The 24373-nt window shown below is 35.6% G+C and overlaps 1 protein-coding gene across 8 annotated transcripts in view; it reads right to left on the bottom strand.

Annotated features, from left to right (window-relative positions):
- Nucleotides 1-24373, bottom strand: part of LOC105380206 (potassium/sodium hyperpolarization-activated cyclic nucleotide-gated channel 2) — a 202113-nt gene that overhangs the window by 163174 nt on the left and 14566 nt on the right. For all 8 annotated transcript variants that reach the window (XM_038106280.2, XM_038106279.2, XM_038106281.2 and 5 more), the window contains exon 2: nt 19005-19502. In XM_038106280.2, coding sequence (XP_037962208.1) covers nt 19005-19051 — 47 coding nt within the window. In that variant the 5' untranslated portion in view covers nt 19052-19502. The remainder of the gene's footprint in view (nt 1-19004; nt 19503-24373) is intronic.

Genomic DNA, 24373 nt, shown 5'->3' with positions numbered 1-24373 from the left:
AACCAATTATCATTATTCGTAAGCTTTTATAAATTCACGCTTTAAATCCTGAATGAACGGAAATTATTATCGCAATTAAATTTTACCTTCATTATCCATAATGCGATTACTTTTTACCATTAGCTTTATTAATTCGAAGACAGATCTATTATACCTATTAGCATCTTTGTCAATGACCTTCGGAAAAAAAATACTGACCTGACAAAATTGATCATTTGGAGAAGGGTGTTTATTAGTGGATGACGTCAAAGATTAGTGGAGCAGGCAGTACGTCACGTCCAAAGCCTGCCAGTGTGCGGTCGAGCGAAGCCTGGTGGAGACTTCAAAGGCTGCTCACGCGTCATCGAGCGATGACCTCCTGACTTTTACTGAAGTCGAAACTAGACCACTACACCGGCTTTTGGGCATAGCTGCAGATTAGGTAGGTAGGTACATTGTTATTTTTTCAAAAGTCAGGTTAATATTGTATCAATTTAATGTACGTATTATTAGAGTTTGTTACTGTCACAACTTAACGTATGAATAAATGTTTTTTTTTTTTAAATAGCTTGATTTGTTTCCCACTGCTGTATTTATTTCCAGAAAAACTGTGTCTAAGTTACATTGCAAGTTAACGTCAAATTTTCTAGATTTAGAACGAAAATGTTCGGCCGTTAGTGAAAGAAAGAAAAAGAATTTCGTGAAATATTTAACGGGCTACGTTTTCACCCCGAGCGCGCTTTCTCACACTTTATGATTTTACAGCCGATTTTCCAATCCATAAACTGCACAATCTGTGATGGCATTACATTTGAACATCACTCCGTTGTTTTGTTACATTAATTTCTGGATAAAACCTTATTTCTTTTACTCTCTCTCTCTCTCTCTCTCTCTCTCTCTCTCGTCGTAGTATACGAAGATTTTATTTTCGGGAAGTTAAACTTAATAATATTACTCCGTCGGGCGGCGTCCTGTCATCTAATTATATGAGTTTTGCTCCCAAGGTGTGCTTTCTGCCTCTTAAATTGTTTCAAACAAAATAACTGTCTTATTTGTCGGTTTTGTCGCTATTTCTCGCAATCTGCCCTGCGACACCGCTTATATTTTCTATTAAGGCTCTTTAATCTTAAAAGTTGCTTTGTTACAAATCTGTTACGATTTTCGGACGAAATTACAAGTTTACGACTATACAATAGCAGCCGTTCTTATTAATTTGTGAACGCTTAAACTTGTTAACGCTTTCCCGAATATCACTTATCAGAAGAGAATTTTTATCGTAAGTTTTGTATAAATATATTTATATAAAATTCCAATAATTAACTTGAAAGGGCCAATGGCGTCATTAGAGCAGTTCATTAAAATCTGCATTCCAGCGGATTCTCGACTTAGCCCTCTGATAAAAAGTTACAAAGGTTTAAATTCATTGGTTTTGAACCTAAATAGGACAGTGTTGTCACGGTGTAGGACAGTGTTCAAACCACCTTCACCATTGCTCTAGTGGATGTGTCACAGAATGGTGTGTGAGATGTACCTACATACATTTTTTATCCCTGAAACCTTAATGTTATTGTTACTGAGTTATTTCAATTATTTTATTGTGTATATTGTTATTTCAAAATGTTACTTAAGTAGTTTCAGCTGCCATGAGAGTCATGTACGATCAGACTGTCATACCATACGTAGCTTCGGTAAAAAATCTTGGCGTGATCATGGATTGCACACTTTCTTGGATTCCCCAAGTAGATGCTGTCAGCAAGAAAATGTTCGCGTCCTTCCATTCTCTTAAGCGCTTGCAGTACTTCCTACCACTGAACACTAAAGTTACGTTGGCACAGTCCTTACTGTTTCCCATTCTTGATTACGCCGATGTAAGCTATCTTGACCTCACTGAAGAGCTACTCAACAAACTCGAACGTCTCCAGAACCTGTGCATCCGATTCATTTTCGGATTGCGCAAATATGATCACATTTCTGAGTATCGAGCTCAATTACAGTGTTTTAAATAACCCCTCATCTCCCCAATACCTGAAGTGCAAGTTTTCGTTTTTGTGTTCTCATTCTCAGGGTAGAGCCATGAGGTCGGTAGAAAACAAATTGTTGAGCATTCCTGATCATAATGCTGCCTCCTATAGCGATTCATTTGCAATGAAGGCAGCATGTTTGTGGAACTCCTTGCCAGAGGAAGTACGACAGTCACCATCAATGGCAACTTTTAAAAAAAATGTTAGACATCACTATTTTGAATCATTAGGTTGGCAGGTAAAATAGATATATAGGTATATATATTTATATTTATGTAGTATATATTTATATATAAGTTATATGTTATAATATTATGTTTATTTTATGTTGTAATCATGCACTGTTAATTTAATTTTAGATTTAAACCATAGGCTAATTTCTGTTTGATAATTATTAATTGTACCTACTCAAGTTAGTTAAAGGATCTAATGTCATTTATCTTTCACCCAGTCGTAGGTTGGCTGGAAGAAATTGCTTTTTGGCAATAAGCCCGCCTTTGTATACGTCTTGTGTTTTGATTTGTAACTGTTCTCTTTTATGTTTGCTTGTGTATGTGTACAATAAAGTGTATATAAATAAATAAATAAATAAGTAGTTTAAGTTTCGTAGTAACTAAGGTAACTATTTAAGCTCAGCGGTTTAGAGCAGTTAATATAGATAATATCGTGATATGTTGCCAGTTAGTTAATCAGAGCTTTAGTTATTGTACAAAGCGCGTTCATTCATTTGTGTAAAATCTGACATTGATGTTCCCGATCCAGCTATAAACTCATTGTTTATTGAATCAGTTTGTGGTTTCAGTCACACAAACAAAATAATATAGGTAATGACGTATATTGTACCTTTAATTTAATTTATTATGTACATTTGTTAAAATTCAATAAGATATAAAATTTTACAGTAATATTACTTATAATTCAGACTATAAGGCACTAGAATTAAAGGCTTTTTATTAGTAGGATGATACAGTAGGATATTGCTTAGACTATCTAGCGTTGTATGAAATGCGGGATGTAAGTATACATATACATATAACTGCACTGAATTTTATCTTTCCTGGGTTATTTCAAAATTCATCGCGATGGAGGAAAGGCAAACATCACGGTGTAAAAAAGGCTGAACAGAACGCCCCCCTCCCCATTCATGCCCAAACAAATTGCGAACTCCATGTATGATACAATATGCACACATCATGAAATAAAATTTTACAGTCGCCGTGTATCAAACAGTAACGTATTGGAAGTCGTCAACATTTTGGTGAATTGTTTTTATTACGGCCGACAGGGTATAGTGGCTCTAAGTCATTAGTGCCAGAATGAGTGTTGACAATATTTTATTTGAAGCTAAAACATAATTAAACTAGGAACAAGCGATAGTCGTAGTCGATGTCCGATAAGCACTTCGAAAATGTGAGAGTCCGCGTTGTTCTATGATGTAAGGTAATAAATAGTCAAGTCATGTCATTGTATTAATTCAAATTCTATAAACTTTTTAAACCTCACATATGTAGCTACTAAGTACTGGAATATTCCCGCTAACCAGCCAGCAATATTCATGCGTTAGAAATTTATTCAAAGTTACCAGAGCCAGCCAGGAGCCGCTCCAATTTCAAATTGATCGGCATGATTCGATCACACATATGCAGATCTATTGAAACGGTACACGCGATTTGATCAGTTAATAAATAATTAAAATGAAGCTACCGAATGTCAAATAGATAGATACTGATACTGACAATACTATTTATAATGTGCTTCCCATAGGCTAAATAATTTGTTGAGTCTTCAATGAAATGATCTCAACTACAAATTTTACTATTTTTAGTACCTAACACATGTTGCGTTACAAAACTAAAACATTAAATTTGGTTCACAATGGAGATAATTTTTATTTGAGTCGAGAGCTTTCCAGAAACTCAGTCATAGTCCATCTTCTGTCAGTACTCGTATAACTACATTTTTGAGATGGAATGGAGGGTCATGAACCGTCCTTATTCGGAGCATACAAGTTGCACTGAAAGGCATAATAATTTCATTTCCTTTGCCTTGCTCCAGATACGCGCCCGTTACATGAAAGAATCCAAGAGATGAGAAGCTCGCTATTCAATGCCATATATTATTGTAAAAGTTCTGCAAATTTAATAATACAGTGTTCTCTAAATAATTTTATATTTTGTGGCTACTAACGCATTACTACTACTTTACAGCGATTATTAGTTTTGTATTTTTATGACGACCCGTAATTAATATCAGCATTACGAGTAGTTACCTATTAAAGTATACTAAGTGTCTATGTAATGCAGAAACTACCCAAATTATTATAAAGAGGACAGATTTGAATGTTGATTGAATAGGTTTCGAAACCATGTTGCTGTTGTTATCCATGATTGCTATAGGCTACTTTTATGCCCGGCATTCCCACGGGAAACCGCAGAGTAGCCCGCATGGAAAAGCTATTAAGCAATAAGTCCGTAACACTAACATCACTGTCATCTTCATCACTGGCTCCGCTAGGTAGCTACCTACATCCAATATGGCGGCTATTGTTACACTTGACCCATTGTTTGGAGACGCCACTCAATTAACACATCACATTGATGTGTCCGCCAGGTGAATATCCTTGAGCAAACTCATATAAGATCAACATACATTCTACTTCCCATTGTAGTAGTCAAGAATGTCAAAAAATTACCAGTAAGTCCGTAAGAACGGGGGCTTTGTCTAAACCACTTCTTACGAGAAAACACATGAAATAGGTATATAATTTATCTATTTGTCATGTTTGGGTCTTTAGAGTTTTTAGATGACCAATATTTTTAAACATGTTATTTACACCCTGTTTTATGTTCTTTTTCATGAGGTTAAGTTTGAGTTTGACATAAAATAAATAAATAACACGTTGCTCCAATAAAAACGGGTGCCATGCATCATGCTGCCAACAAACTCATAGAGGCTACCTGTCTTCTTCCAACGCTAATAAAGTTACAAACTTCCCAGCCAACGTCTAGTCTGCTGAACACAATCTCTTTAAACAATAGCAGTCTCTGAGGCCGGGAGATACGTGTCATTAGTCACCTCGAACAGGTTGATATAAGGGACAATGCAAACTGAATGGTGAGTGCCTTCTATCTATTTCGAAGAGGAATGGCCACACTTTGTTGGTTGTCGCGGGGAGAGGTGCGCTGATGAGAGATTTGGGTGATTCAAAGAATTCAATTGTTCTTAGGATGTCGCTGTCGGTGACAATGACTACAGGGTGTTGCAAAAATGGTATAGGTAATAAGCAGAAAGGGGGTGACTCAGGGAGTTATTCAGGATGACCACCCCCTTTCGGCTGTGGATACAAAATTGCATGACTATATTTTACCTTCAATTACCAAACCATACGTGAAGTCTAACAAACCCAAAGAAAAGCAAACTCCTTACTTAGGGCTGATTTTTCAAGTGTCAGATAAATGTTATCTGAGGAATAAAATTGTTGCTGACACTGTCTAACACAAACATTCAGTCGCGACAGCATCATAATTATTCCACAGATAACTTTTATCTGCCTATTGAAAAATTAGCCAAAAAATGTTTATTTAACCTTTAAGTGGATATCGATATATCAGAGCCTAGGATAACAAGAGACGTAAGTGGGTCACCATCGTCTCGCTTTACATATTGCCAGTGTTGGCGTCACAGACCGAAGTTAGTCCGTGCTGTGGACACGCCTTGGAGAAGTGAAATACAAATACATAACTACCTATGAGATTGACGACCGAGTGGCGTAGTGGTTAGTGACCCTGATTACTGAGCCGAAGGTCCCGGGTTCGATTCCCGGATGTGGCAGATATTTGTTCAAACACAGATATTAAATGTTCTCGGGTCTTGGATGTGCCCGTAAAATGGCAATAGGCCAGCCCCCTATTACATTGGGACTAAAATAAACACTAGCGAAAGGTGTGTGCAGCAATGCACCTCTGCCTACCCCGCAAGGGAGTACATTAGTACAAGGTGTGAGTGTTTATATATATATACCTATTAGATATGGTACAAAAGAGTTTACTGTTCACACGAGGGTCACCCGATATCGCGTTGTTTAACTTTAATATCCGTCTTTAAACAATCTGCCCCGCCCGGGAATCGAACCCGGGACCACAGCTCAGCACACAGCACAGCTCGGCACAGCTTTCAGGGTCACTAACCACTACACAATTCAGTCGTCATTATGAATGTAAATCTGTAATATGAATGAAAGAGAGGAACAGAAAATGTAGCTCTGACTGTCGAAAAGAAAATTCAATGTTATGTGATATGGTCGTAGCCGCAACCGCAGCACATCACCTATATGATGTGCTCGTAACTTCGCAACCTGGCTCCAACTCTGGCGGGAAAACAAACAAAAAGGGAGCTAAAACGAGCGGTAATTCCAAAAGCAAATTGAGGTTGCTCCTAGCCTGTGAACACGTTGTTTCACATAGATTTTTTTAACCATCGACCAAAAAAGAGACGTCTATTAAGTTTAAAGGTCAAAAGTGTACTTAAGGCTATGTATATGCTTAAGCCATGTTTCCTATCAATATAGATGTTAAAATTTATGGACCATTTTTTATGTTTGATGCCTTGATAGTGTATAGTAATATGTAGTATGTATTGTCAAATTATAAGGTGTATCGACGGTAAAAAGTAAGGTAACTTAAGCGTATTTCGGTAGCAAACAGAGAAAAAATATAAATAATTATAAACAAACAAAAAACCGGACTGCATGCTAAAAATATGAAAACAAGTCTAAATGTTAATGGAAAGTATCGCAGGCGGGGACCAGCAGAGGGTTCACCATTTAGCTGAACGTTACTTAGATAGTTAGGTAGCTTCGACCATTAGGTAGATACTTTGTGTGGCGGTCAAGATGGTCTATATAATTATATTTTTTTATTTGTAACTTTTTAGTTGTTTTTATTTTATGTCAGTAGTCTGGCTTCAGTTTAAGAACTTTTTTTTTTCAATTATTTTGGTTTTGTGATTTAAATACCTACAATATGCATATTTTTGTAAAGTGCTAATCAAGCCCTTTCATTTGATACCCCACACGGCATAGTTGAAAAATATTATTTTTTCGATCATCACTTTGTGTAGAGGGCGCTGTAATTGTATTTGTAATGTACATTTTAATGTAACGTTACATAGCCTATAACCATCGCGCAATTAATACGCTTCTAACGATACATCAAACATCAAAATCAAGCCGTTTAGGCTACAGGAGGGAACAAAGAAACAGACATACATACATACATACAAACATACAATCGAAAAACATTACCCTCCTCCTTCGGCAGTCGGGTAAAAAAAGATGAGTCGTTTGCAACGTAACGTAACGCAATTGATATTCCGTTTTGGTCATCCATCCGGAATGGCATTGAGCGCTGCCATATTCCTCGCAGCGTCATTGGCCGGCACCGAGGCGACAAATTGATTATCCAACCAGCGACCGCCGCAATTTACCCCGCACCATGGCTATTGGCTGCATGCATAGCTGTTGTAAAACTGACGTTCCGAAACGAATATGCAGGAGTAATACCAGTTCCTAAGGCATATCTGGCAATCAAAGATTTGGCGTATGAATCGTTTTTTTTTCGTTCCTTTTTATAATTACGTAAGTAATACTTATTCATTTAATTAATCAATGAAATACTCGTATTATTAAAAATATATATATTTTCATTCAGTATCAACCACATGTATTCAATACTGTAATAATATTTGAATATTGATGTGAGGTTCAGATTTGTTTGTGTAGGGCACTAGAAACCTCTGGCTCAATTAAGACACATTGGGACGAGCCCAATCAGGTCACGCCACCGTAAACAATAGGAAATGGACAGTTATAGCAAGTCTGTAAACATCAAGAGAATACTAACCATACTGTTATGTAACAGCCATATTGTATTCTGAAATAGGCGTAAAGTTCCTAATTTCCTATACGTGGTTTGGTTGTTGTACGTTGGCCAGAGCCATTGCATATGATATGATGCTTGTTTTGCAGTTCAGACAGCAATTCAGATAGGCTTGTATAAAAATAAAACAAAAATAATGTGAACATCAAAAATATTTGTTGGAAAACATGGAGCGACAACGCGGAAACCCAGCTTGTCATATTACCATCACGGCGTTCAGCCAATCAGAAGCCGGGGTGACAAATTCGTAGCGCCACCCGCGGTGTCGTCGTCGCTGCGAATAAACCCGCCTAATGAAGTGAAAATAATTGATTAATTGCCTGTAGTTGACGCGTGCTGCGACTGCCGCCGATTTAGAAACATCCTATATCAGCTTCGTTGGGAGCCGCAGAAATAACCGATTTATCGATCGTGTCATTTACACTACGCATAGATCCTACCTTGTTAATTGGGTATGAGCGGTATAAGCTCTGCATTGCATAGGTACTAGTTTAACCAAGCTATTGTTTAAATACCTATTCTAACTTATGTCATCCTTCTAAATGTCAGAATCAGGTGAAATACGTACTTACCTAATATAATATTCCAACGGTTTCTAAGGAACTCGGAACTATTATAATAACTTAACCCTTTGTCAGTCAACTGGCAAAATAATTTAGTCTCATGCGAGGTACCGTACCCAAAGATTGTACATATCTCTGTACATAGTTCTTAATTCGTGGGTCTTAGGAGTCATATTTAGCTACTGTAGTCGTATGAAGGTATCTGTCTCTGTAGGTACATTTTCGGCTACTAATAATTAAAGGGTCATACGATTCCGGGGGAGGCAAGTTCGATGGTGGATCGGTATTGGTTCGCGGACGCGATGAGATGGAGACCGGCCATTGTGCCCATGTCCTGCCCAGAAACCGCCATCACTCTAGGTTAAAACTAAAGCAGTACTTACTCTTTATTCGATAACTTATTACTACGTACTACGTAAGGCCATATAGAGAAAGAAAGCTTGAAACTTATAAGCGCTTACTTTACTGTCTCTTTTTTTCTATAGTTTAATTTCAAATATTTGCTCACAGCAACATGGTGTCAGAAGAACATATTCAAGATTTCTCATGAAATGCCATTTACAATGCCTCTACAATATAACATTGATGATAAAAAACAGAATTTAACGACATTGCAATTTTAAAAAGTTGAATTAGTAAGTAAAATATTCCTTATCGCTAAGAGCCATCCCTTCCAGGCAACCTTTGTGTGAATTTGGTCAACCATTTTCCTCTCTATGTGTATGTAGGTACAACGATAGATGGAGTACTGGCCAGCTTGCTCTACTACCGTCCCAACAAGTTATAGATGAGTAAAGTTACAAGCTTTGGGAACAGGTAACCCATTCTGTTTATATTGAAACCAGAACAATTAATTAACGGAAATAGCTTCTATAGTGACCTAAAACTTTAGTTCAGTAACTGTGAAAACAATAGTTAAAATGCTAAGATGGCGTACAGAGGGTGGCTAAATGACAAACCAAACAACAGTCTATGCCTGTGTTATGGATGTAATAATCGAATGTCCGCTTACTTATTATTGTAGGTAGGTACTTACGAGCTAACATCCTCCATCCAACAATTCCCGATAGCACGAACTACACTGATTGATCACCCGCCAACGTCCCCTGACAATCTTAGCACATGTTCCGATATTGTCAAAACATACATGTATTGACAATTAATCGCTCCCAATAATCGAGGTCGACCGCTTTATTTCAATGCATTCTGGTTGCAATCGCAGTACACACCAGTGAATTCGGAACAGAATGAAATGTTTATTGCAGTTACATCGCATCGGTTATTAATTAATTACGTTTCATGCTCATTTATTTTTATTCGTCAATAAATCATGCTCATTTATCTTTTAATCTCTGCGGGATTTCATACAAATATATTGAGCAGTTGCTTGATGGAAATAAATATTACCTATCTCTTTTTCACATTAAGTAATCATATGCAGTGCATATGTATGTAATTATCATTATCACTCACGCCTGCAACCCTTAACGAGATAAACTCATGCAATAACGCATAATTTTTTTTATATTTTTTTTTCCTCAACCTCTAGTGTCCTACTGCTGGGCAAATAATTTTACACAATGAATAATATTTTATTGTCATAAGTATTATCCGTCATGTTCTCTTTTTAAATAAATGTCTGCCCGGCACAAGCATACATGTACATGAGAATATTGTATGTACGGAAATACCAGGAGAAACTGTACAAATGTACAAGTAGACGAGGTGTAGAGGATCAATGGAGCGATCTTTTAAGCGAGATCAAATTTTCACTGATCACTGATCGAGTTATCCACAAAAGAAATCGACGTTAAAACGCTTCCAACAGCCCATTCTTCATGTTTTATCAAATCCTATAAAAAATGCTGAATTAATTTTGACTTTATTGCATTTTTTCAAACTATCATCGGGATCGAAAGAACGGTGCAATAGTTAGTATAATATAATTTGATTTGTGTATACAGAAAAGCAAAATATGACATTAAGACTTATGACATTTTCTTTAAAAATTTAGACAAACTACTAAGGAAACTCTGCTACGGCAAAAGGCAAACTATTATATGTGGAGATTTTAACATAGACCGACTAAAAAGTAATAGATTTTCAAATGACTTCGAAGATCTTTTAATGAGCTACAACTTAAAACTAACTTTCAATACTCCCACACGTATTAGCAGCGGTACTTGCTTGGACAACTTCGCACACAATATTAGGGGGTGCAAGAGTGAAGTTGTAGAACTGGCACTCTCGGATCATACTGGACAGATACTGAGGTGCCCTGTCAGAAACTACTCTGTCCTTAATTATTGGTATTCTCAAAAACAAGATTACAATATTGATAACCTGAATAAGTTTAAGGAACACTTATCAAGGCTCAGTTTTAGTGAGATATACAGTAGCAATGACGTCAATTCTACATTCAATGAGTTTTATGACTTATTTAAAATGTTGTATGATTTGTGTTTTCCGACTATAAGAGTAAAAATATCGAGCCATAGGCGACCACAATGGATCTCAAAGGGCATAAAACTATACACTAAAAGAAAGAGACAGTTACTATGGCAATATAGACAGTCACCCAGTCAAGAAAACAAACAAATATTTAAAAACTACACTAAAAGACTTAAAAAAATTATTACTATGACTAAAAAATCACAAAATGATTACAATATAAAAACATCAAAAAACAAATCTAAAGCTACATGGAAAATAATAAATGATAACACAAAAAATAATAATAACAATAACCATAAAAATTACATTGAACAAATTAAAATTGACGAACACCTTATTACTGATCCACAAGAGATTGCACAAGCCTTCAATGATTTTTACATTGATCAGGTAAATCAACAATGTACTAAGAAAACTAATCAAATTAACCCAGTAGGAATCACTTTTAATCCTAATTCCTTGTTCTTGAATCCTACCACCCCTTATGAAGTGTATTTAATAATAAAGAACTTAAAAAATACTAATAGCACTGGTCATGACAAAATTTGCACGAAGGTATTAAAATATGTAGCAGAAGTCATATCACCTGTTTTAAGCTATCTTATAAACCTTTCTATCGAGAAGGGGATATTCCCAGAAAAGCTTAAAATTTCTATTATTAAGCCAGTATTTAAGAAGAGTGATCGGAAAAACATGAATTTCTATAGACCAGTTGCGTTAATACCTATACTCTCAAAAGTTTTTGAAAAAGTAATTTATAACCTAAACCAATACTTTGAGAAAAAGAATTTATTTACTGAAGAACAGAAGGGCTTTAGACAAAATATGACAATTGACTTAGCTATATATGATTTTCTGGTAAAAGTAGTAACGAATTTAGATAAGAAAATCCCAGTGACGGCCATGTATATGGATATGACCAAAGCATTCGACTTTGTTGACCACAATATACTACTGAAAAAGCTTTATATGTATGGCATCCGAGGTAATGCACATGAACTCATTAAAAGCTATCTAAACAACAGACAACAACTAACGCAGGTCTCAAAAATATGTCATAAAACTAAAACAGAAATTCATTATTCTTCACAACCTAGAACAGTGCAATATGGTGTACCGCAAGGTAGTGTATTAGGGCCATTACTGTTCCTCATTTATATAAATGATCTGCCTAAATCAGTGTCACATCCTATGGTCCTATTTGCGGATGACAGCACCTTGATTGCTGAATGTCAAAACCCAAACAACTATGAAACTGAAATAAATAACTCTCTAAGAACTATTATCGATTGGCTTGAACATAATAATCTTGTTATCAATCTTAGTAAAACACATATTATGACATTTACCAACAATTACAATAAAATACATAAGAAACTTGACATTCAATATAATGATGAAAAAATTAACGAAGTAAATGAAACAAAATTCTTAGGACTAAACATTGACGCTCATTTAACATGGAAGCCACAGATAGATCAAATTTGCAAAAAAGTTAGTCAGTTTTCCTATGCTCTATACATGCTTGCTAAAATAACCAGTCTATCTGCCCTATTAGCAGTATATCATGCATTTGTGGCCTCTACTAAGATATGGCATAATATTCTGGGGAAACTCGACTCACAAAGAGATGGCATTTAAAGCGCAGAAACGTTGCATAAGGGCAATATGTAAACTGAAGCAAACCGACAGCTGTGTGCCACACTTTAAAAAATATAATGTGTTGACCCTACCATCACTTTATATCTTTGAAACTGCCGTATTCGTTAGGTCTAATTTAAACCTGTTCAATAAACTTAAAAGTAAAAGAGACACTAAATTGTGTGCTCCGGTCCGCTCAACCACCCTGTTTAGCAAGAGCATATTTGGTATGGCTCCGAAAATATATAATAAGCTACCTAAATCCATTAGAAATATAGATAATACACATTTGTACAAAGTAACATTAAGGAAATTACTAATAGGCAAATGCTACTATAGTTTGCAAGAGTTCCTAGACGACAATTTTGACTAGAAATAATATAATATATAATTAATAATGTTTGATGATCTTAATTTTATACTGATAGTGACATAATTGTAATTAGATAAATAATATTTGCATGCCTGCATGGTAGAATATAGTGATTTTTTTTTATTTATTGACATTTTAATGTAACATCTTATGTAACACCTATATTCATGCAAATAAACAATACTTTACTTTACTTTACTTTACTTTACTTTACTTTACTTTACTTTAGTATTTTAACCATAGAAGAAACCATAATAAAATACTTCATAACGGAATGAAAAACTGTTCTTTAACTTACCATAAATATTACAGGTTGAAAACACTGAAATTTTGCGTGGCACGCTTACTGGAAATAATACTATCTGCATAAATATTTGTCTCCATTTGTTTCGATAAAGGTCACCGAATTTACATGGCGCGCCAAATTTATGGAACTGTGACAATTTATCTTTTTTTTCACAAGAAATTCGGGCTCGAGCACGATGCATATCAGCCTCAAGCGGTTGATAATTAAAAAAAGTGAAAATTCGAATCTTTCCAGCTTTTGCTAGATACGTGGCTGCTTTTTGGCGTCCCGCCAAGTGGCATCTAGGTCATTCGATAGGTCATTTGTGATTTTTTTATTAAACTTGTATGTGGGTGGTTTACACTTTCATTTTATAGGTTTTTATAAGTGATACAATAAAGTCAGTACGGAGGATGACAGCTAGAGAATTTAAAAAAAACGTTATTAGTTACGGGCGTTTTTATTTAATCCTTTATTGCACAAATACTTTAATGTACAAAGGGTGGACTTAATGCTAAAAGCATTTTTTACCAGTCTAGCTTAATTTAATTCAAAATCAGCTCTGTAATGTTTCAGCATCATACATATACGTTACGATATTATTATGTAGTACGTAATTTACCAGCAAATTTAACAGTCATTTGGTTAATTGCCTCTTTTATGAAGGCTGTAACCCTTAATCTTAAATACTACATTTTATGACTTCAATAAAATGTTACCTAAGAAGTCATAAACATAAGCATTTAGCCTAACTGAGGTACATATTGTATTAGGTACACTTTTAATTGTTACTATTATTAGAAACAGGACAATTTTTGAGTTAGTAAAATGAGAAAACTGACTGAAATATTCATTGACATAGTGCTAAATGAATCTTCTACTCTTCAACCTGCAAGAGGTAATTTTTTTAGTTAGGAAAAAGAAACCTTCACGAAAACGTTTAAAAAAACAAAAGTAGGTACATACACACACTGGTCACTGCATGTACTTGTGATTGGCAGACTGTCTATTTCTGCCCATATACCTACTGTCAAAAAAAGCAAGGCAGCAATACATTTAAAGTCGACATTAGCTTAAAGTGCAGCGTCAGATGAATTAAAGTTTACCATTGCAAGTTGTACGGCAGATTAATTAAGCTATTAGGCGAATAGCTTACAAACACGAGCATTAGGGGATTATCTGCATGGTTTATGTGGTTCTACTCTAGTGGATTTATTTCTGTGAACATGCATTGAATTCGGATTCAGCGTAGAGAGTAGAGACCATCGTTGGACTTCCTGTAAAATTGTTTTCCGTATTTAATTCGTAATTCATGAAATGATGTCCTTTTTGCGTACCTTCCTCAACCTCTCACTAATCAATTGGATTGCTGTCGAGTTCGTCTGTTTGACCTTCGTCAGCAGTCAGAGCAAAAACCACATAACCCTATGAATGAAACATAATAAAAATAAATTTTAAGACCATTTTAAATCCTGTAGTATGACGTATTAATTAAGCGTATCCATTCAAAGCCAAGTCAAACGATAAATAAATAAAATAATAATAAAATTTATTATCAAATCAGCGTGTACATACAGTTTTATAGGTTACATTAATTTTGTAGCTACACGTTATTGCACAAAAAACAATTAAATTGACAACATTTCAAATAAAATGCTCACTGATTTTATTTTATTTTCGAGGAGATATCACAAATTTAGATGACCCGTATTTTTTTATTTCTTAATATTTCTATGTTTTAATATATTTTTTTTAATTTCAAAGTTCAAAATATTTACAACCTGAGTGAAGTCACGTTGAGGCTCTAAATAAAAATATTTTCGTTGCCTGCCTAACCTAAAAAAAAAGTTTGATGACATTAACTTGACATGAACAAGGACCAATCAACTTTAACTTCAACTTCATTTTGTGGCAAGGACATCACAAGCTTTCGTCATTGACGTGGACATATAAAAGTGACAGACATTTGAGTGATGTTTGTCATTGTCATTGTCAAAGTGACATAATATGTTTTTTTTTCTTCATGTTTGTAGAAGTAAAAGCGCGTTTAATTATTATGCCACATCGTGACGTCACGAACGCGAATTTAGAATTTTATGTTTTTCTCTGAAATAAATCAATAGAAAAATCTGAATCATTTTTTTTTGTGAATATTAGAGCCATATCTCTAAATGGTTTTCGAATTTTAACTGTATAAAATATTGAAATTTTGTCAATTATTAGATTAAATTCCCAAAATAACATCACACAATACTCTCAATAAACATACAATAGGTACGTACACGCGCGTATGATGGAGTCCAGCCAGTTAACTGCCTAACCCTATAACCTGAGTAAATCACTCTATTTCGGTATCAGCTCAAACGTTGCACAATCGCGTCTAGGGAGCAGGGAAAATTCGATACTACAGTCTAGGTGAGACGAGCCAAGGTCGCGTGACGTCATAGTCCGCGTGACGTCATGGGGCGCTATCCTCGACGCAGCCAAGTAATAGGGGTATATTTGTGTGAAATTTCAGCGGTAGAACAATGGGTTGTGTACTTGCTTCTTAGGGGTGAGACGTGGGTTCGAATCCAGTGTGATTTAGCTATGAACTAATAAGCTCACGACTGTAATCCCCGAAGTGGTTGTCAGAGGTGACTCGCGAGCCAGCCACCCGCTTTTCGTTGTACCCCTGCCGCATTTCGTTGTTCGTTGTACCCCTGCATGGGATACAGAGTGTGAGGAAAAGCGGATAAGTCATGCGGCCATTTTGAACAATGTTTAAAAAAAATGCTTCAAATTCAAATGGTTTAATCGATGTAAAATTTTACAATTATTTGTCGATAGTCATCTACCACCATACGCTTTCTATACAAACTGCGTTAATTACATATTTTTTCACTAAGTGGTAAGTCATAAGTATCCAAATTTTTTACGTATTTCTAAAATCGTTGAATGTAAAGCTGAGTTACCCCCTTTGGGTTTACTAAACCACTTTTGCAACACCCTATATTGTATAAATAGCCATAAACATTATCTCGATGCTTACCTATTCGTTGGCTTTATAAATAACTTTTATAACTGCGGCCGGTTTCATAATTAGGATTAGGAACTCTAACAACCGGATCCTAGAAACGATTAGTTCCAACCTTGGTAACGGATTTGTTAGACACTGGTTGGCCGTGCACCGTGCTGAGAATGGCAAATTTTAACTAATCTTAGCTTTATAGATTAGTTATCATAGGCAACATATTATGTATAATTTAATTTAATTTTACTATTGTATTTGTATTCTAATGGGTCTTACCTGTAAATAAAGAACTTTATTATTATTATTATTATAATATAACTATACAACGCCAGTTTGTATTTATCAGACAGAACTTTGTAAACATCTGTCTTGTATTTCCATTGATAGTGCTCGCGAACAATCGGATAAGTGCTAGATACGACCGACTTGTTTATATTACTGAATACCCACTGACAAGAGAATAACAAGATATAGAGCACATTAAGTAATACGCAAAATGTACAGTTTTTTCTACGAATACGATAGTTCCTGCGACGTTTATTCAAATTGAGATCGCAATGGAAGTGTTCGAGAACAACAGTTACAGATGAATAAATTACATAATTATAAGGGCACTCATTTAAGAGCTAGCAGTGTATCGAATGAAAATATTCTCCAGCCCATCTTTCACATGAGACTGGGATCAAATTTTAACTGTTGATGTGCCTACATTACAAACAGATAACACTCTTTTACTCTACTAAATAACTCGTTCAATCAATCCTCCCTAATTCTGCAACTAATTTACGAAAAACGAAAAGTCATGTTACCCCCCTACTTAGCCGAGTTTAAGTTCGAAATAAATTCAAGCCACTGTTCGGAATCCACTTTGTGGGTGACCGTTGCATGTTGACCGGTGAAATGGGACGCAGCCTGCCCGCCACATTTCAGGCTTAACTGCTACAAAATAGGGGCTATATTTGCCCTCGTTGCTACTGGCTTAGACGGCCAAACGGTAACCACCACAAAGTTCTGACTTCCTGATGGTTGAGGGAACGAATACATTTATACATACAGATATTTGTATAGGTAAGTAGGATACATTTGTATGGATCCAAGCCGTAGTATCATACGTAAATATACATGTATGCATGACCGTTGGTTACCCTACTTGCATATTTCTTTCAGTTATAACTTTGATTAGCACATGGTATCTAGATTTGTAAGACTCAAGTCCCCGTAGTATCCTGAAATGTTACTATTACACTATGTAGAGTATGATTATGGATAATCATATTTACATATTTTCTAGAACCTTTGTATATCTAAATCGGTATTATGTATCTGTCTTCTTCAAATGATGTAGCATTTATACACTTAGCTCAGGCAACGTTGAAAATATCCTACATGAAATTCATGGAGATGAAAAAGCGGCAGTAGCCTATTTGAGTATTTTAAGCCACGAAAGGGTTTAAAAGGGCGGCGGCGGCGGCAGGTTAAAGTTAAAATATTCAGGGATATTAAAGTGACAAAGTGTTCGTATGAATTTTACATTAATCACTTGTTCAGTTTCACCTTAAATGTTAGAAGTTTGTTTGTTATAACGTAGGTAAGTACCTAAGTACCTATAGATTTCAGCTTTTAACTGGATTCGGAAGAGTTATGTAGTTTGTTTTATTTCAAACACGATCAGTAAGAAGGAATTCAGCTGTGATGCGGATTCAATTATTAACAATTATGGTAGAATTGGTGGATAATTATCTATTTAGTGGTTTGTGTTACTTCCTGTACACGAAAGTACATATATGGTTACATGGCACGGAATACGCCAATTTTCGGTTTGATTATCAATCGCGACAATGGGGGCATTTTCCCTGCGGCCTACGCCGAAATATCAATGGCCTCCTGCTTTTATATGTCAATCAGACTGATTTATTGATATGTAAATGTGGAAGCCCCTTTACCACCACTGAAACCTACCCAAATGATATTATAATCAAAATAAAAGTATTTCGCATGTTCAGGGCCAATTTACAATTCAAAGCTTTTGCATATTACATTCAGCAGCTAAGTAAGTCAATGGGACTAAGCTGCATATATAGTCATTTACTATTTTAATGAACATTATGCCTGTGGGCTTTCCTCGGCATATGGTTTACGATTGTGTCAATAACAATTTGCATACATTGAATGGCGATTAGATATCTCCCGAATCGACCCATTAGTTTCAGACCTATGTTTTGGAAATACTGTCATAAGACTGACGGAATACGGCTGTTTTTTCAATGCTGCTGGGATATCTTAGGACATTCTGCTTCAGGTAATGATTTAGTAACTGAATATTCAAGCTTTCGGAGCTGTTCCAATCGACATTGGAGAATTCTCCTCCGATGAGAGATCGGGCTCAAGTTAAAGGGCAATAACTTGATTTATGCAAAATTTTACCTTGTCGTGTCGAGATTTACGGATCATTGACTGTCAAGTAGACATTTAAGATATTCGGATATTTTTATCGGTGTCTCGTTTATCTATAGATCTATACATTATTTCCTTATTTTGTTTTTTGCTCTCCCATACAATCTGTAGGTAAACTTACTCCGGCAGGTTTTGTGCTGTTTTTTATTTATAGTTCTTGTATTTATAGTCTTTTGTAGTTCTTCTTTTGTAATACTGAATTAGATGAAAAACATGTTCAGCCCATGTCTAATTAAAACAACCATATCAGTCACAAACACAGAAAAAATAATGTGTATACTCACGTGTTGTTGGCGGAAGACATCCGGCGGTGGAGGCTGCGCAGCGACATGGCGTACCCCTAGCACGGGGGCTCGCCGCTGCCCTTCCCGCGCGGCCGGCGCAGCGCGCGCGCGCCGAAGAACGCGCCCTCCTCGTTGCACGACTGCGACCGCTGCGACGACAACATGGCCGCCGCGCGGGACAGCGCCTGCAGCGGACGCACGCGCGCGCGCCTGCCCCACCCGCACCCCCCCACGCCCTCAATCTTGCCGGCCGACAAACCGCGCGTGTGGACGCGCTCACGCACGCGCGCCACCCATGCTAGACCCGCACTCAGTCACCACGTAAAGCACTTCGGTTGCACTAGCCTACACTTTAATTGATTATCAAGGCGCTTCTTGTTACGGTTACTTAGATTAAGATTAGCTCTACTGGACTATTTTTGTTGCTATTACTTTTAAATATACTACTAGTTTAAATTTAATTTATTGTTGTTATCTTCACGCCTCTGCTCGCTGGATCTGAAACAAATTGAGGAATGTTGTAACACGCGTTAACTAAATCAATTAGATTACCTAAACGTTGGACGGGGAAGCGGAAATTGGAAATGATCGACCCCGCGCGAAATGAAAATTAGGCCGAAATGAAAACTCATCAGGGCAGTGGGAAACTCGGCTGCATGTGGCGTGGCCACTGCGTATTATAAGCTGTCTTGCTACTCCACCAAATCCAACCTAATCATTATTCGAGTAAAAACAGATGTGAGGTTATGATGCGCATGTGAACAGAAATCATAATCAACACAAGAGTTTGTTTCGGTAATTAAGAATGAGAAGGGGACGGCGGCGCCGAGCAACTTTTAATGAACGGGTCAGTTCGGATCTCGCTTCAGGGAATTCTTTGCTAACTCGTACTGTGTCCGCGACTTCACACAAGCCAAATATACCTACACTACAGGTCTCTTCATATAACATTCTAAAGGGAAAATTAACTATACTTATACAATAGAAAATAAACAGGTGAAATGAAGAGAACCTCAGGACTAGCGACCATTTATAATCAGCACCAACTTATCTCTGATTCTAATTACTCTAAGATACTTTTCTTTTTGACGACTATGAATGGGTGCTCTTGATAAAAAATAGCGCGCAGCTGACTTTGCAGAAGTTTGAATTTAATTAAACTGTACCTAAGTTCTGATTAGCATGGAAAGAGACTGCTCCAGTGCGAGTCAGACTCGAGTAATTATCGGTTCCGCAGACGAATCAATTGTTCTTTAGAATCTCTCAATACTGTCTTTTCAATTCTCTACTGTACTCCAGTTGCGCAAAGTTGGAATCGGCTTAATATGTGAAATTTTGCAGGGACAAGATGCTATATTTAATTGTGATTGGATGAAAATTTAAAAGAAGGTTACATATTTTTAGGGTTCCGTACATCAAAAGGAAAAATGAACCCATAGGTCTTTCAAAAATATTATAGGTTTGCTCAAACCATTTTTAGACTCAGTGATTAGTTTCCAAAATATTAAGTGCTAATTTTTGTCACACAATTTATTTACAAATTGGGTACTATCAAATTGCCACTTGAGTGCTTAATTACGCCTTATAATAATAAATCTGAATTGCAACGACTACATCAGTTCATGCAAGATCGGAAAGATACTGTGATTGTCATGCTTGCTAATTTTTTCATTAAAAGTTTCACCTCTTGTCTTGAGCATTGAAATCGGTTATCATTTTGTTAAGGAGTCTTCAGCGTGAAATTAACTTTTCAGAATTTTCTATAAAATAATATTCAAGAAAAGGACTCCTTCTTTGAAAATCACAATGAATTGATAGGATCTGTGGGACCCTTTGGGGTACCAACCGATTCCAACCGCATTTTTCATATTTTTTATTGACTTCGAAAAATGGAGGAGGTTCTCAATTTGTCTTAATGTTTTTTTGTGTATGTCCACCGATATCTTCGCTAGTATGTAGTTATGGACGGACTTTGAAAATTATTTTTGATGTATTGGGTCCTATTAACTGATTAAATTGAAATTAAGAACCTGAATATAGTTCTTATAACAAAACAATACGATGATGACCTGGAGCTTACTCGCGAAAGTTAGAATGAAAAAGTGCAGTTCTCCACAAGATAATAATAACTGCAAATATTTCAAAAAGAGTCGATATAAAATCCACATTTTGTCTCATCACTCTCACAAAGTACTCTACAGTTTATTGTAAGAACGGTTCCATTTCACAGTGCCCCATTCGGGTCAGACAGTAATGAAAATGATTGCGAGCTCCACAAAGGTAACTTTTGATTGCAAACGTAATTTTCAAAGGCTCTTTTTGTAACTGACCGTAATGTAGATAAAAGAAAACTCAGGCTTGTCTGCGTTATTGTGGATAATTGTTACAAAATACAATTTTTTTTGTCGGTAAATTAACCTGACGATTATCAGAACTAATAAACAGATTTTGTTTCTTTTCTGCTGTAGTTAGGTGTAAGCAAACCTGGTAGTCATATTTCTACTATACAGTAAATTGTAGCACAGATTAAAAGTTAGTTACTACGTCTATAGTTCAGACCTTAACATCAAATTTTGCACATTTTCGAATCGCTAACAAGATAGAAAAGTAACACTGCGTACAGCATTCACTTCATATCTCCATAAAAAAGCAAATACTAAATTTGAATCTCTTCCAAGAGGTTTTTCAAAGCTAAGTAAAAAAACAGAACCCTCATTTGGGGTCCCGCCGGCTAATAAACCCACTGAAAGTTCGATCCCTGACGCACGGTAATTAACAGCTACTCGTAGTTAGGTAAGTGAGTAAACTGAACGCTGAAATCTGAAACCGCAGAACTTGTTCCAAGTTGGGTGAGTCATTAATCAATCAAGGCTACGACCTATCATGTGTGTGGCTCGGGGGACCTAAGTTTAGGTATTTTTTTGCTCTTTGGACTAATCGATAATATTATAGAGATCGCGTTGAAAGTTTGAATTTGCATAAAAATTATTGCATAAATTTTACCAATCATGCTTTCAGGACCACGAGGCTCACAATGAGTATCAAAGGTGTTGAATATTTTTGAATGTAACAGTACAAAAATACCTAAGCTGCTACCTAAGGTATTAAGGTAAGGTAACGGGTCCATATATCGCGGTAATCAAAATGGCGTCCTTATTTCGAGTTATATTTATTTTCATGATTATTACTCATTTTAATAGGTTTGGATACTCTAAAATTACATTTAATCGTTCATTATCTTTAACTGAAACTACTTGATGTAGTAAATATGTTTAAAATTGCCTAAAATTACTAAAAACTCATGTAATGTGCCGTGAGGGCGACGCCGCCATGTTTTTCATACAAACGCGACCCGGCTTACGTAAGGCCAGCCATATTTAATAATTGTGTTTTTTAATATTTATACGACGTTCAACTTTGTAAATAGTTTATATTTAGTTTATTATATTCTTATACTTACATTAAATTTAAATTTTAACTCTTTTTAAACTAATTTAACCCCTTTAAACTCAAAAACAAAATACCTCGGTATAAGGGCCTGATTTTTATACGTTGTTCCTAACTCCGAGTTACCCTCGGTATAAGGAAAAATACTATGTCATGATTTTTAGCTTATAACTTTACAAATAATAACATTTGAAGTATATGCTTGATTACATAATAATAATGATGAACGTGACAAGCTTATAACCTAATTCGGCGGTACAAAATATCCTCTAGGAATCTTAATATGACACGATAATTGTTGACCCAAAAATCATGGTTACATAGAAAACCTTAACTTAGTATGTATATTTGAAATGATAAAAAACAGTGTTATTTCATCGCTATTAACGTAAGTGATACATAATTTTACCAATATTTTATGTATGATTTGAGTAACAAATCTATGTTGTTTCTAAATCGATAATTTGATAACTCGGAATATGGATTATTAAAATACTTGCTGAACCCCTAACATGGAGTATGACATTTTACATAGGTAGGTACCTCGGAAATCGGAATATGACTACATCACACCTTCGCAGTGTCATCCGATGCCGTCATCAAACCATAAAATCAAGATGAATTAGCGACTTTCTTCCTAAATATAAAAGGGGTGTGGATAGATATGCCTGAATTTACGAAACTACTACTAGATACTACCTACTTATTACTCTTTATAAAAGAAGAAAGAAAGAAATTTGTAGACGTAAAACTTTATTTGGGTGAATAAAATAACACACACGACCGTGGAGTTTTTATAACACTTATATACACAATTGCCTAATTTCATTTCTGTATTTTATTTCCATTATCCTTCTACTTCGAGGTCTGATGGCCGTTGTAATATTGTTATCCCAGAATTCCCAGATAAATGAATGTCCTGTATACTGCATTTCATGTTTGGTTTAGGGGTCTGGTTGATTTTTTCATTTTCTTGTTGTTGTCACTGAAAAATAAAGTAAGTAGGTAAATTGTATGGATAGTTGACAGAATTAAGCTTATCCTTATAAGTTGGTACCCATTTTCACAAAACTTAGTGAGTTTAGAAACGAAAACGCTAGAACAAAAACCTAGGTTAGTAACTAAACTGATGCCAAATTACTGATAAAAACATAAAAATATTTCCATTTTACGTAATTTCCTAAAATAATTCGCACACAAGCTTACCTTATCGATTTTCCAATTGCATATTGCAAATACAAACATAATAATTTAATAAAAGATGTTTGTTTTCTAATGTAAAGACTTAACAAAAATACTTTCAAAGAATAGCGGCAAACTTTTCGGCGGAAAATTGAACATGGCGCCGGCGCGCCTCCAGTCCAGCGCGCATGCGCCATAGAGATGTACCTAGTGCAATGTTCCTTGCTTCCGACCTATGCTTGAATGAAAAAATAATCGATGCTGGATCGATTCCTGGGTAGATACTTTTATTATAATCATATTCGTTTATGGTAAATACATTAGGTACTCATCGGAAATTAGTACTGATAAGGTATTTGGCTTTTGTAAGTATTCGATACTTTTCCTCATCCCTTACACATCTACTTTTATTACGTATCATCAACTTTTAAACATTTAAGTAAGAACATAAAATATCGTGGAAAAATTTTAGACCTTACTTAGATAAAAACTATAGTAAAAAATGTTTAAATCATTCGAGTTCAATAATCGATTATATTCGATTACTGTCACTATTTCATCAATTTACCCCATCTCTACTCTATTTTTTTTTTAATCGTTTGGAAAAGTCCATAGAACATCATAGAAGCATTATGAATATTTTTTCTAGCCAATGTTACCAGTTGCAATAATGAATTATGAAAATGTTACATAAATAATAGAAATTATCACGAAAACCAATATAAATGGAGAGTATTTAA

Source organism: Plutella xylostella, chromosome 19 (genome assembly GCF_932276165.1).
Source record: "Plutella xylostella chromosome 19, ilPluXylo3.1, whole genome shotgun sequence".
NCBI classification, from domain to species: domain Eukaryota; kingdom Metazoa; phylum Arthropoda; class Insecta; order Lepidoptera; family Plutellidae; genus Plutella; species Plutella xylostella.
This window is presented reverse-complemented; position numbering and strand designations above follow the sequence as displayed.